The 15396-nt window shown below is 40.3% G+C and overlaps 1 protein-coding gene and 1 long non-coding RNA gene across 3 annotated transcripts in view; one reads left to right on the top strand and one right to left on the bottom strand.

Annotated features, from left to right (window-relative positions):
• The first annotated feature begins 957 nt into the window (after positions 1-957).
• The window catches only part of ell2 (elongation factor for RNA polymerase II 2), a 21236-nt gene continuing 6797 nt past the window's right edge, over positions 958-15396 (top strand). The window contains exons 1-8 of the mRNA XM_037780529.1: positions 958-1186; positions 4964-5011; positions 6664-6788; positions 6890-7053; positions 11064-11323; positions 12704-12828; positions 13710-13782; positions 13863-14571. Coding sequence (XP_037636457.1) covers positions 1010-1186; positions 4964-5011; positions 6664-6788; positions 6890-7053; positions 11064-11323; positions 12704-12828; positions 13710-13782; positions 13863-14571 — 1681 coding nt within the window. The 5' untranslated portion in view covers positions 958-1009. The remainder of the gene's footprint in view (positions 1187-4963; positions 5012-6663; positions 6789-6889; positions 7054-11063; positions 11324-12703; positions 12829-13709; positions 13783-13862; positions 14572-15396) is intronic.
• LOC119494621 overlaps positions 8184-15396 on the bottom strand; it is a 16682-nt gene continuing 9469 nt past the window's right edge. For both annotated transcript variants that reach the window (XR_005208256.1, XR_005208255.1), the window contains 2 exons: positions 10430-10561; positions 8184-8834 (listed from right to left, as the gene is read on the bottom strand). This is a non-coding gene — a long non-coding RNA (uncharacterized LOC119494621). The remainder of the gene's footprint in view (positions 8835-10429; positions 10562-15396) is intronic.

The raw sequence follows: 15396 nt of genomic DNA, 5'->3' as shown, positions 1-15396 counted from the left end.
CAGTATGAGCCAAGTATACTTAGACTTTTCTGTATACTTGTCAGTACGAGCTAAGTATACTTATGTATACATTTGTTAAGTATATCTCTGATAAGTACATAAAAAGTAAACTGAAAGTCTCTTATTTTAAGTTTAAAATAAGTATACTAATAGCACACTTGAATAAACTTCTTTTTGGTAAGGGAAAACATACGTTTATAAATTCAAATAGGCTACTCTATCAAAAAGTAAGCATAAGCCAAGTATACTTAGACTTTTCTGCATACTTGTCAATATATGCCAAGTTTACTTAGACTTTTATGTATACTTGTCAAGTTTACTTAGACTTTTCTGTATACTTGTCAGTATAAGCCAAGTTTACTTGGACTTTTCTGTATACTTGTCAGTATGAGCCAAGTATAGACTTATCTGTATACGTGTCAAGTTTACTTAGACTTTTCTGTATACTTGTCAGTATAAGCCAAGTTTACTTGGACTTTTCTATATACTTGTCAGTATGAGCCAAGTAAAGACTTTTCTGTATACTTGTCAAGTTTACTTAGACTTTTCTGTATACTTGTCAGTATAAACCAAGTTTACTTAGACTTTTCTGTATACTTGTCAGTATAAACCAAGTATACTTAGACTTTTCTGTATCTCTAAACATATACTTATGTAAACTTTTGTTAAGTATATCTCTGAAAAGTGTACATAAAAAGTAAACTGAAAGTATACTCTTTTCAGTTTAAAAGAAGTATACACTTGAACAAACTTCTTTTTGGTAAGGGTACTCGTTCATAATTACTTTCCACCACAGTCTAAAGCACAATAATACTATACCTACTGTAAATTGTCACTGTGGTTTGGAAAGTGTAAAACTAAACTAACAAGCTAGCAGCAGCAAGTCAGGACCAATCCAGTGCTGTAGGCAGCAGCAGCTGTAGTCCCGAGAGAGAGAGAGCGAGAGCGAGAGCGAGAGAGAGAGCGAGCACAGTCTGGAGCCCTGCCTGCTGCTTGGTGCTGCTGCTAAATGCTCCAGCAGCCTCAAAGGGACGATGGTGGAGGGCTGGTAAAGATGGCGGCGCTCTCCGAGGATGGGAGGTACGGATTAAATTGTGGCCAACAGAGCGCTGATAGAGTCACCGTGTTACACGTCAAATTGACCGATACAGCGCTGAAAGCCATAGAGAGCCACCAAAATTGTAAGGTGAGTTAAAACCGTCTATTTCAGGTTAAATAAACAACGCAAAGCCAGAAGGAACCAGTCTGGCTGACACAGCTCGTCTCAGCTGTGGAAGTCTGAACTGCCACGCACAGCTAACGCTACAAAGTTAGCTAAGCTGTTGACAGAGCCACTTTTTTGCTTGTTTTTTTGACTATATTAGACGTGTGTTATTAAATTAAACAACTCAAGAATGTAAACAACACCTTGGTGTTATAATCTGGCCAGTTTTTACGAACTGACATATTTAATTTAACCTATAAAACCTGTTGGTAAAGTTAGACACTCTTGATTAGCCACTGTTAGCTTCCTAAGCTAACTCAGTGTGTCCATTTTTTTTTTCAAGCCAAACTAACCATACCTCATTAGGAAAGTGATGATTTTTATATTGATTAATACACTATTCGCCAGGTAAGTTTCTTAATTTGACAGTTTAACGTAAAGAATTAGTTAACTAGCATGAAATTTAATTCGGCTTGGTTGTAAATGTTATTTGACAGGGTTAAATTAAAATTAAAGCTAATGTAACTTGATAACTAACCATACCACATTAGGAAAGTGATGATTTTTATATTGACTTACACACTATTCGCCAGGTAAGTTTCATAAACTGTCAGTTTAATGTAAAAGCTTAGTTAACTAACATGAACTTTAATTCGGCTTGGTTTTAAACGTTATTTGACAGGGTTAAATACTCTTAAATTAAGGTTAATGTAACTTGATAACTAACCATACCTCATTAGGAAAGTGGTGATTTTTATATTGACTTACACACTATTCGCCAGGTAAGTTTCATAAACTGACAGTTTAATGTAAAAGCTTAGTTAACTAGCATGAACTTTAATTCGGCTTGGTTGTAAACGTTATTTGACAGGGTTAAATATAATAAATTAAGGCTAATGTGACTTGATAACAAGTTATTGCTGCATGCATGTCAGCTTTACCATATGGTTACAAGTTTTAAGCTAGTTAGTTGGTTGGAAAACGTCACATCCCACCCTGTGTGCAGTGGTATGAAGCTCACAGCTCAGGCTCAACCCTTTTACAGCTAATTAACTTAATTATGAAATGTTGCAGTCAAACCAGCTGCCACACTGTAGCTACAAGTATTATATAATGTTATTATTAAGTAACCAGTGCTACAAAGGCTTACACTGGACAAATATTTAATCTGGGCTTGCTTGCCAAATTGTTGAAATTGTTTTTGCATACTGCCATTTTACTTCAAGCTGCATGAGAGCAAGTACTGTCTGTCTGACATCAACAAAACCTAAAATATAATAGGATAATTGCTATAAAGGTAATTTTATTCAATTTATTCGTGCACTTTCTAGCTCTCCACAAACTGCATTTTGACAGCTTTTTGCTAATAGGTCACTGCATACCTGTGCAGATTAAATATAACTTGGTAATCTTGAACTGTACAAATAGAGTAATCTTGTTGAGGTGCTACACAGGTGAACTAATCTGGACCTCTGCAGTCTAGGGTTGCGGAGGAGGCCCGAAGCCAAGTTACCTGACCTTAAGTCTGCCAACAACAACGCTGTTATATGACACACTGACAGGGCCTGCTATGGGGCTGATGCACCGTAGCTTAGCGTGGGGCTGTAGTGTTCAGAGGTCTCTGTGACGGCTTTTTATGGCACATGGTGTGTGTCTATATGTATGCCACATATGTGAAACCTATGCCCACTCTCAGCCCCATTGCAGTGAATTGAAATGTGGATCAATAGCACAATTTCAAGTGATTATTTTAGTTAGTGACAACTGGCCAACACTAAGTTGAAGGAATTCTTTTGTGACAGCCCATGCTACGACCTTATTGGATGTGGTAATGTTGGTCCGTGCGCTGCATTGAACGGCAGCCTGCCATCTCTTGCTGACTGAGCAGCCAAAAACTGCCTGCTTTTTGTTTCTCTCTCCCCTCTCAGTAATGTGTGCTGTAGCTCAACCAGTCATCGAACTATGGAAGCTGGCTATCTTTGTCTTTCTGTGGTGATGTGAAATGTGATCAGAACAGTGCGAGTGTATGGATACTAGTGGGGGAGGGAGTCAGTCAGTGGCTTGAGAGTAGCTTAGCTTAAACAACCATGACACGCTTCTTTCAGTCTGAAAAAAAGTATCCAAGATTATCTGCGTCTTGTTCCATGTATGAGTAAGCAAGGATATTTTAATGTCCAAGAATGCAGCTGTTGTTAATAAAAATGCACATTCCTCTCAAACCAATTGATGCAACATTTCAGAAGTCTATGATCGAACCAACTGGTTCCTCAGCTGTGTGAAGAAGCACCAGAGCAGCCGCTGCATATTTGTGGCTGTCACCTCCGTTTCAAGTGTCCGCCGACGCAAACCTACACAAAACAAAGACATTTCAGAAATACCTTCATCAAAAATAATTGCCATATGTGAATATTGTCCAAGTTACACTTCTTGTGTTAAGATAAAAGCGAACAATTTTACTTACCACCTACCTCTTAACCACTTAAAAAGAAGATACAGGTAAAGTTGACCCGCATGGTTTCTCTGTAGGGACCAAGCCGAATGTTGGCTGCCCAGTGGACTGTCATCAGGTATTTGTGACTGACAATTACGCATTGTTTCTGCAGCCAGACCACTAGTGCCAGAGGATCAACAGAAAAAAAACTGCAACTATTTTGCTAATTGACTTTGGCATTTTTCAAGCAAAAATGCCAAACATTCCCTTGCTCAAGCCAAGCAAATGTGTTGTGATTGTAAACTAAATATATAAAGGTTTTAGACTGACAAAACAAACAATTGTCTTCACCATGGGTTTAGAAAATTGTCATGGTCATTTTTATTTACTATTTCTGACATTTTATTGACCAAACATTTTGCGAAACCTGGGCTTTGGGTATCGATACCGAGTACCGATCCGATACCAGTCTGGATCATTCTTTTATGTGTAAGGCAACATCAGGCTTGACTTAAACAATGCTTTCCTAACTTTATAAAACAAAATGTGATCAATAAATACATATATATAAATGTATTTAATTGTTCTTTATTATTAAATAATAAATCGTACACCAGCAATTGGGTAAAAAAAAATCTTCAAAATTAACAGGAATTACAATTCAAGTGTGAACCTTTTTATTGCAGCAACAAATTAGTCAAAACTTAAACAGGAATTTTAAATTACAGTATATAATCTGCATAGTATACAAACATAAAATTGAATAGATTGGCCCCATTGTCACCGATATCCGATCTAGTATCTGTATCGGTGCATCCCTACCAAAATGTATCCATTAATTGATAAAACGATCTGCAGATTAAGGGTTATGAATGATGAAAATAACAGTTAGTTGCATCCCTGCATCAGACATATTCTCAATTCATATTATTAACACGCTGTTGTGAGAAATTGTCGCCCTGCAATGCTGGCTCTTCATGTTTTCTCCTTTTTGTATTATGAATACAGATTATTCTCTCTAACACATGCACAGGAGGCATGCCAGTCAGTCATCACCTAGCTGTCGGCTGTTGTCTTTACATTAACATTTAATAGAAGATATATTGGCAGAGGTTTGAAGTATGCTCGGTGTGACAGGACCCCAAGGCTCTGCTGTGTTCTGCAGTGTCAGTCAAATAGTGTGGCACGTTCTGCAGGTTCCAGACCAGGATTTTCTTAATGTAGCTTTTCTTTACTTACCCAACTGGTATCGCTCTCTCAATAGTCTTTTACATTTCCCAAAGTGTTTGTACTGTAAAGGTTAAACTGTTGTTTCTTTTCACTTCCAGAATGTACCTTCTACGCGGCCATCAATACAATTCAAGGGACTCCAAGGGGTAAGTACTTTTTTTCGCCTTATTAAGACAGGGGTCAGATGAGTGATCGCATCACAAATTGTGATTTCAGGTTGTTTGCAGCGAGTTCAATTTTGCATTCATTAATGAAAAGTTATTTATATAGTAATTTATTAATTCCTTCATTTACTGTTTTTGCTTGCATGTGCCGAGTTTTATTCATTGAGACTGACCCCACACGAGTGTCGAGCTGCACAATTAATTGAATATTAATCACGATTTTGGCTTTCCACAATTAAATGAAAATGATCGACTATTGACGTTTAAAATGCTCCGCTCATAGAAAACTCCGCTGCATATCAAATCAAGCGCTTCCTAAACTAACAGCCAGCCACCAGGGGGCGAGCCAGATGTTTTGACTTTACTGTTGGGGAGTCATCATGCCGCGGCACGCACCCTTTGAAAAACTCCTGAATGTAGCGGCTGCAGTCCAGAGTAGAAGAGTTATGAACTGTATATTACTCGTTTTGCCCATCGAAACGGAAATGCACTGAATTCAGGTGAAGAAGAACTTTATTTTAAGTCTTATTTTGATGCAAAGATTTGTTAATTAGCAGGAATGCAGCACAACAGAGAAGTGAAAGCAGTCTGTTTATTTAAATGTGAAAGTGCAATAAAAATATTTTGTCCCCAAAATCTATGAATAATTGTCATAAATAATCGTGATCTCAATAATGTTTAAAAATAATCATGATTAAAAGTTTGCCATAATCGTGCAGCCTTGCAGGAGTTTATTAGAACCAATAAAACCACTGACTCGTTCTGACTTGTTCAAGTTATAGCTAGTTCACACTACACAGCTTCAGCCCTGATTTTCCGGTCCCCGACAGTTTTTAGAGCTCCGTGAGAAAAGCAACCCGAGAGGCTCGCCGATGCCTCGTAGACACATTCCAGATATCTAGCATGCTAAATATCTGGACCTGTTGGGGACTCCGGCTATAGCCAGTGAGAGTGCAAGACACAGGTTGAGGGGAAACCTGGAGGTGGAGGTGTTGCCTGTAACAATAGGAACTTATGTATGTGTTGCATTTGCAACACAGAGCAAAGTTGTTGTTGCACCTAGAGGAATAAATAGTAAAAAAGAGTGTGGAAACAGGCTATTTTCTAAACACGTGCCAACAACAACATCAGGAATGTGTTTCACGTATGGTATTGCGTCATTTACCATGAATTTCTTGCGTGTGTTTTCGTGACAAAATGTAGTTTGGAGACCTCATCGGGGATTCCTCCTGGTGAAAGATCTTGTAGTGTGTTAGTAGTAGTACTGTACACAGTATTTCAATGCACATGTAGTAGAGTTTTAAAGCTAGTTTTAATTCATTTAGCTTTGGTAATTTAAGATGTGTCCTCTGTTTTGCTCCGCTTGTAGTCCACGATGCACATGACTCACATACAGCCTCCCCTTAGCTGCTGAGACCTCCGAGACCTTTCTGTCTCATGCTAGCTCCCATGTTTACACATCAAACCCCATAGCTTAGAACTAGACCCTGCCTCTCTACATACACTGAACTGTAAGGTGAAAATGCCGGCAAGATTTGTAGGTGGTTTGCCATATGCTAGTAACTACGTGTATTTGTCCATCTCGCCTCAATTCATTCTTTTGTTATTCTCCCTTTTTGTGTGAATTTTTACAGCGCATTAAAATTCCCAAGACCGATTCCTCCTCAGACACCTTCAACAATTTTGAATTCTACCTGTCTAACGTGGGCAAGGACAACCCTCAGGGAAGCTTTGAGTGCATCCATCAGTATGTGTCAAGGTAATGGTAATCACTGGTCAGCTGAATCAACTGTTGCTGTCTTACCACACATTGCTAGAAGGTAATCCCTCTCTGCCTCGCATTTCCCTCTTTGTCTCCAGCTCAGGGGCCTCACACCTGGCATTGTTGGCGACTGTACAGGACAAGGTCACAGTGTGTGCCACCAATGACTCCTACCAGGTGACCCGGGAACGCATGACTCAGGCCGCGGAGGACACGCGTGAACGTGGGACCAAAGTCATCAAGCCTGGGGGCCGGTTCAGAGGTAAGGCCCTCACTACAATCTGCCATGTGTCACAGTCAGATGCCAGGTTGGATCCGCCGGACACCAGCACAGCTTCACGTCCTATCAACACCTCTCCTCTCTTTTCAAACTTGGCCCCTTTTTGAGGGACTGAATAGGTGAAAGCTGACCCCATTCAAAGCCATTATTGCGACTGACTAAGCCATTTTTGCCGTCTCAGTCTTTTCCAGATTAGCAGTCTGACTGATAAGGGCTAAAGGTTGCTGGTGAAGCTATTTCTGTTTTATTGACACATAGCCTGCCAAAATTTTACTGAAAGTATCACAGTACAGGCACTAAGCGCTGCTTGTGTTTAGCACCTATCATCTACTACTAAGTAGGACTTACTTTTCATGTTTCCCTTACACTTGATGAGCGTAAACACACACAGTTTCCTGTCCAATGTGCTACCCAGTACCTGGATGTCAGTCACACAAGCAGAACAGAAAAAGTAATCTTTTATAATCTAATTTAGCTTGTCACTCTCTCCAGCTTCATTCGTATGTCTTATCCAACCCCGAGCAGGTAGGGCAAGGGATCTGCAACAAAACAACCTGCCAATGTAACATCTTGTGCCAAATGTGTTCCCTTTCCTGCCTTATTATCAGCATCTGTTTTTTAGTCGTAGCAGAAACTTGTTGTACAAACTCCGTATTACAAGACAAATACAGGCTCAAGGCACGGACAAACTTAACCAACTGTCAGACAGGAAAAACGAGCCCACACATAACTCACCGGGTGTATACACCTGCTCACAATGAATGGCCGTGTTACTTTCAGTTTCAGACCAAGAGAATATGATAAAGATGAACGAAAAAATGAGCATGCCAGTAAAGGAAACCACAAAGGAAGAGTAGCGTCACCCAATCTCTTATCATGTGGAAATGGTTTGGCTTTCAAAGGTCTTAACAAACCACAGAGCAACACTGGATGCAAAATATTTTGATGGTCTGTCAGTCACTACTAGGGATGCATATAACATGTAATAAGTTAATAGGTTACTGTTAGTTAAAACAGATTGGAATTTTAGAGTACCAATAAAAATGGGGTACTTGTCCAGCCTCATGGCTCAATGCAAAATGCATTAAACCAAACTATGTACCACTTTGTTGTTTGTCTCTTCTGGCTGGTTTGAAAACAACACCTCAAAGGATTTAGCTTAGTTCTTTGTTGTTTTTTTAAATCTAAATGTCTATTAAGCAGTATAACAGTAGTAGCCTAAATGTAACCCTATATACAGTATATACGTATATACAGAGTCGAGAAGAAGGTTTTAGGGGAAATTCTTATGTGAATGAAAAGAAAACACTTCTTCAGTCTGGCTACAAACATGGACAGATGCACTGCCTACACACATTGTACCATTTTAATTTTGCTTGGCGGTTTGAATATGGAAGTGATTCAGACACCCGGATAAAAATCTAATCTCCGTTAAAGAGCTCCACTTGATGGACATCATACAAAACCTAAGTATTACAGTTTGTGTCTCTCTGGAGCTGATTACAAATTGATATAAAATTGTAGTTCCTGAGGCTTATTTCCTATCTCCCAAAAGTTGCTGCTCCTGAGGTTGTATGTTTCAAAAATATCTCAAAAAGCAAGATTATGAGAGAAAATATGAGTGAGAAAATGTAAGATGTGAAATTTAACTTTATTTGGGTACGCACTGAAGTAGAAAACAAATGCTCATCAGATCCTCTCTCCTTTGGATGAGTGTGACGGGTGTCTCCATCTATCCTTCTTCTTCTAATGTCCTTAATATCCTATGTGATATTGTCAACATAATTATTATGATTAAAATATATGATTTAAGCATTCTGTTTAAGATTTCATTTATGAACAATACTACTTCTATATACTCCATCTGATGGCTCTATTGACATTTATTTATGTATTTGCTTGAGTGCTGGGATGACCTGTACTCTTAACAGGCACTTGGGCTCAGGCAGACATTTATCAAGTTTGAATAGTCAAAACTAGTTTGTTAGATTTAAGCCTTTGTCAAAGATTTCCTTCTCTAAACCAGAATCAAAAGTTTCAAAAGTGAGTTAAAACCTCCTCAGGCCTGTTTTTCTGGACCCAGGGGGAAACTTTGCATATACTGGCCCAGATAGAAACCGGGAAACGAGAGGAGCAGCAGAGAGAAGGGGTGGGACAGGAGCTCGTAGCAGCTGGTTTGGAGTGAGCACCCTATTTATTAATGCAAAAGGGGCCTTTAGCGTGTTGCTTTCACAGGCTGTTAATTTCAGGCAACAGCCTGTAACTTGTAGTTTTTTATCTCTATCTTTGTAGCCTGTATCTTTTAATGAGAGCTGCACATCTATAATTTCGAAATCAGTGGCATTTAATGTTCTATGTTACTATACTCTTGTTCTACGTTCTCTGTGTAGAGACAGCTGCAGGTGAAATGCTTAACAAAGTTTCCTCCTAGAAATAATAAATCTGTCAATAGACAACAAGCTTACGCTTCCTCACATTGCTCCTCGTCCATGCTATTTCACTGTGGGGGGTTCCTTTCTCTACCTCTCTTTAACCGTAATCTCTTAAAGAGCTTTAGTATTTCAAAACGGCCATGAAGCAGTATAGGGAAATGTGCAGTAACCCTGACTAAGCACATGGCTCAGCACCTCAGAACAGAGGTATCTTTGGTTTTAATCACCTGGACTGATTGATGTAAATCAGTTTTCTGAACTAGTCTTAGGCTACATCCACACTAATACGTTTTCACTTTTAAAACTTTTGCTATGTTTACGCCTAGCGTCCACACTGCTCCGGCGTTCTCGAACACCTAAAACGGAGATTTTTGACACCGCTGCTGACCCTGTTTTAATTTGAAAACTCCAGGATTGTGTTTTAGTCTGGAGAAACGGAGACTTTTGAAAACTGTCTGTGCATTCGAATGCCCATACTATCATACTATTTAGTATGCCAGAAAAAGATTTAGTATGTCCCAATACATAGTATGTCAAAGGCAGTATGCCAAAAATACCAGGATGTCCTCCTACGTCCGGTCACATTTTGCAGTATGCAAGCCAGTATGCTTTTCTGACTATTCCGACCCACAATCCTCAGCGCAGCGGGGTATGAGCAAGAGAGTCAGAGTTTAAGGCACGATGTTATGACGAAGTAGTATGTCCCAGTTGTATGCATACTGCATGCAACAGTACGTACTTTGTAAGGGCAGCTGCAGTATGTACTAAAGTAAAAAATAAAAAGTATGCGATTTGGAACGTAGCCAATGACGCAGACACCCACGTTCCCACGTTACGTGACCTTTTTCCGGAAGAAAAAAAGCAACTTCAGCCTGGACTACCAGGGGTTAATTCAACATGGATGACAAAGTGCAGGCGTTGCCAACCTTGTTGTTTATGCTGGCAGCTGTTTTTTTTCCGTTCTTCCTGCTTTAGCGGTGGCTTCTTTTCTTGTGACTGACTCTCTGCTGGTAATTGGCACCAACAACTTGGACTTCCTTCTTTTCTTCCTTCAAAAACTGAAAAAGAAATGCAATGGTTATTGGCACCACAGAAGCAGGCAGTTTCGGCCAGAAATGACATACGAGGAGCCACTCATAATTTCACATTGTATAACCTTTAGATCCGGTGCCCAAGGTTCATTGGAAATTAGGTTTCACTTGGCCATTTCAGCTAATATCAAATATTCCTGGTATGTTTCATTCCCTCCCGTTTTAGTGAAACAATCCTATCTCATTGGCTTCTTTTCAAGTATGCAGTGTTTGTGGCCATCTGGAACTAATGGCAAAATGGCTCTATTTTAAGGTTAGTGCTAAAGTTGATGAGTGGAATCAAACTCCACATGTCCTTAAGCTCCTGGTGGTGATCCTTGTAGGCACGTGAGACTGGCTTCAGTAAGTGAGTTGAAGATAATAGGCAGGAATGTCGTTGAGCAAATTTGTGACAACATGAAATTGTATGATGATGGACTTCCCTGCAGACAAGAAGACGTTTAACATTATCTTTACTTTCTGTCTCTAGGCAAGCAAGTCCATATGCGTAAGCCGGCGCTATCAGCCCCAGACGTGGTCCCAGAGCGCAAGCGCTCCACACCCATCAACCCAGCCAACACTATTCGCAAGTGCCTTTCCAATAACCCCGTGTCCCAGCGGCCGTTCCGGGACCGCCTCATCCACCTGCTGGCGCTCAGGTCCTACAAGAAGCTGGAAGTGCTCGCCCGTTTGCAGCGGGACGGGATCAACCAGAAGGACCGAACCTCGTTGGGGACCACCCTGCAACAGGTACTGTAAGGTCCGTTTTTGTGGCTTTTTTTAATGCCATAGTATTAGGGTCTGTCCTCGACTAAAGAAATTCTTAGGCAACTAACACTGGTACGATTTTGTAGACTAATTGATAGGGATGTAAGAAAAAATCGAATATTGCGATATTATGTTTTGCGATACTATATTGCTTTTTAATTAATAGTTTACAGTTTAGTCAATACTTTATTTCATTTGCAAAGACATGCGCCCTCTCAGTGTATGCGCCTTCTCAAAGTAGAGCCATGATGTTGGATTTTACAGGGACTGATAAATGCAAATGCAGATCTCACTGTTCTGATTGTTTAAAAAAAGTAAAACATTTTTACTCAGGTTTTCTGCATATGGTTGTGTGTCTTTATATTATGACAGTTTTCCTAAAATTAGATAAAATATATCGCCTTACTCACAGTATTGCAATATATTGCAATTTATTACATGGCTGTGTTGAATACTCGATTCTGATTGGTCAATCACGGCGGTCTGTAATTTCTGTATAATAGACCGTTGCTATGTATAGTAGACCGTTGCTACGGGCACAGCTCTGATGTCAGACTCTGGCGGACCGTTTTTGTGTCAAAATATTGATAAGTTGCCGTGTAATAAGCGGGATAATGTAATATAACGGGGTTATTGGAAAGAATCCCCTTCAGGGCGATGAGAGACCCTTCCCCTTCGCGTCGGGGTCCAGTCCTGTCGGGGAATCTTTCACAACAATGACCGGCTCACTGTACATTATCCCTTACATATTGAATCGTAACCCCTGTATCATGATGCGTATTGTATCGCCAGATTCTTGCCAATACACAGCCCTGCTAATCGATTAATTAATTGAATTGAATCACACAAAAGCACCTCTTTAAATCTTGTGTTTACCAGAGATTTGCTCATAAGTTTCTTGGAAACATTCAGCATGAAAAAAGCCTTAAAAAATTAATCGACTCAAGAAATCTTAGTCGACAAAGACCAAAACTACAGATTAGTCACTAACTCGACTAAGAGGTAGCAGCCATAAATATGCCTCGTCAGTATTGAGAGTGCAACTTAAAATGTATGTAAAATGTTAAAGTAATAACTTCTGTTTTTACAAAAGCTGATATTTAGGTATTTCACATGTTCTTTAAGTGTCCAATTTGATTCCAAAGATCCCCTTACCCTTAAACATGAGATTGAGGTACACAAATCTGTCTGAGGAAATCCGGTTCACAGTATAAAGGCTTCATTCACTTTGACAAGAAACAAACCACTTAATCGTTAAACATTATTTGCATGCACAGATGTTAGGCCAACACAGGAAATGTGAAGTTTCTGTACATGTATACTTTTAAACTGTGTGTGTGTGTGTGTGTGTGTACTAAACAGGTGGCAAACCTGAACCCCAAAGACAACACGTATTCATTGAAGGACTTTATTTATCGTGACGTCCAGCGAGACTGGCCTGGCTACTCTGAAGACGACAAGTCACAGGTCGACCGGATCGTGGTTCGGTACAGAAATGGCCTGTTGAGCCTTTTATTTTCCCTTTGAGCTTAAATACATACTTGGTTGAGCTAATAAAGCATTTGCATTGTATGGTGTGTAACTACACTTAAGTGTAAGTACTAGTTTGAAGTGGTAGCCTACCCCCTGAGGGATGAAAGTGGCTGTTCATTCAACTGTACCGACAAAAGAGACAACTGTAATTCTAGTTACTGTGGATCCCAATTCATTTTTTAATGAATTACATGAAGCACATTGTAATTGACATGAATTCATGTCAGCTGTTGTACTCTGTGAAGGACAAAACTAGCAACTTTTAACTGCCACCTTTCAATCCTTCAGATTATGTTAAAGGAATAGTTCAGCATTTTTAAAGTATATCATGTACTGTAGTACACAAGTAGGTTTTATTTCTACAGTGATAAATCACATACCTTATGTTAGACATGAGACATGGTGGAAAAAATAACACACAACTCTGCAGTTTAATGCAGTCATGGTGTTAGGTGTTCATGTTATTTAGCCTACCCTATATACTGTAAATACAGGGGGAAGGATAAGATGGGTTATAGATAGATATCTGAGATTTGAATTGTTGCATTAGTAATGACAGAGCAGTTGGAACGTTTTTACAGATTTTGTGATGATTTATTGTGAAGGATTGTAAGCTGTCCAAGTTAAAAATGTCCTGCGGACTTTTGTTGTAAACAGTCAAAAGTTATGTTAACATTTACTCACCAACCCACATTATGTGTATCCTTAAGGCCTGACAAACATGTTTAATCTCCTTACTCACGATGAAACCTTTGCAAAGCAGATTCTTTTAAACATTTTAAATTGTTTACATCAATACACCGTCACTGACGCCACTCTTTCCTTTCTTCAACAGCAAGTTAGGTCTTCCTACTGAGACACTCTCATCAAGCAGTCCTCCCAAAGACAGCGTCCCCACATCCCCCCAGGTATCTGAGCAAATACACACTAATGCATGCACCCCCACTGTGACAATTATTCAGCTAAATTCTGTGTGTTTTTCTTCCAGAAACGCCAGCCAGACTTCGACTTCATTGATCCATTGGCACCCAAAAAAGCCCGCATCTCCCACCTCAGCAGTCGAGGGACAGCCTCATCTTCATCGTCCTCCTCTGACCGCCGCGAGGACGAGGGCAGCCCCAGCTCTAAACGCTCGTCCCTACCCGCCAACGTCACCTCGGGCCCTCCCACCCATCTCCCCATCCCGTCCCACCCTCCTGCACCCTCTCACCAGCAGCCCAGCCCGGCCTCCAACTCCAACTCCCCCAGCACCCCGGAGGGCTGTGGCACCCAGGACCTGCCTATGGACCAGAGCTCCTCCTGCAGGGACCCTTCACCCAGCCCCTTCTCCTCCGATAGGACCCTGCAGGACCGCTATCGGCAGCCCGTCCCCGTCCCCAGACCAGCCGCATCCCCCAGCCCCCCTCCTCCTCCTCCTCCTCATCCTCCTCCTCCTCCTTGCACCTCACTCACAGTTACCTCCACTGTTATCACCAGCCCTCCCTTGTCCAGCAGCACCAACAAGAAGTTTAAAAAGAAATCCAAGAAGCACAAAGATAAGGATCGAGTGAGGGAGAAAGGGAAACGGACGGAAAAAGGTAGCAGAAGTCCTCCCAGTGTAGCAGAGCAGGCCGAAGAGACTCGTAGAGCCAAAAAGAAGCGCAGTGCCGAGGAAGAGAACAGAGACGTTATCGACAAGAATCCTCACAAAGATCAAGGTGAGTTTCTGTCTTAATTAATTATTAATCAGAATCATTGAGCCTAAAGTTTTATTTCATTGCATGCATAGCCCTTTGGCTGCCGTACACACCTTTGTTATATTTATGTATGACAATTACACACACCTCAACTTACTCAAAGTCAAACATCACATAATTTATTACTGAAATATTTGTTTTCTCTCAGGCAGCACTTTGTTCTCATTCATTTCACTTATAACAAGGTTTAAGTCAATGACTGACTTGTGGTAATTTAGTTGAAAGGACATGTTTTAAAGGTGTAGTAATCTTAAGTAATGTTTTTATATTAACACCGAATTGGATTAAGTAGATGTGATGGAAAAGGGGTTGTTCTTTGTGTCAGAGCCACAGAGAATTAGCAGCAGTTCTGGGTAGCATTTTAGCCCTGTGTAGTTAATTGTTAATTGAATTAAGAGCCCATACATTTCTATAACGGCAGACAACTGTTATTAGCAAACAAGCTTTGATAAACACACTGTACGCCATCAAATAACAGACAACTGTTACTAGCATCTAGCTGCTAAATGTACATATTTTCTCAGGAGTTGGTGTGGACCAAACCAAAAAAATGCTCAATGAATATTGAAATAACATTTTTCAAATAGGCGTTTGTCACAGAAGACATTTTGACATATAACAGTAGGAAAAGCGCAGGTGAAAATAATTGAATTAATGGTGGCTGCTGTGTCAGTTCCACGGTGCTGGTATTGTACATGCTGGCTCACTGTCACACGTCCTGTTCAAGGTGAGAATGTTGCGTCATTATGCCGCCTCACAGCTCTGTATAGAAGAATCCGCCGCCAT

Source organism: Sebastes umbrosus, chromosome 1, assembly GCF_015220745.1.
Source record: "Sebastes umbrosus isolate fSebUmb1 chromosome 1, fSebUmb1.pri, whole genome shotgun sequence".
Classification (NCBI taxonomy): domain Eukaryota; kingdom Metazoa; phylum Chordata; class Actinopteri; order Perciformes; family Sebastidae; genus Sebastes; species Sebastes umbrosus.
Note: the sequence above shows the minus strand (reverse complement) of the source record. Positions and strands in the feature narration are given on the sequence as shown.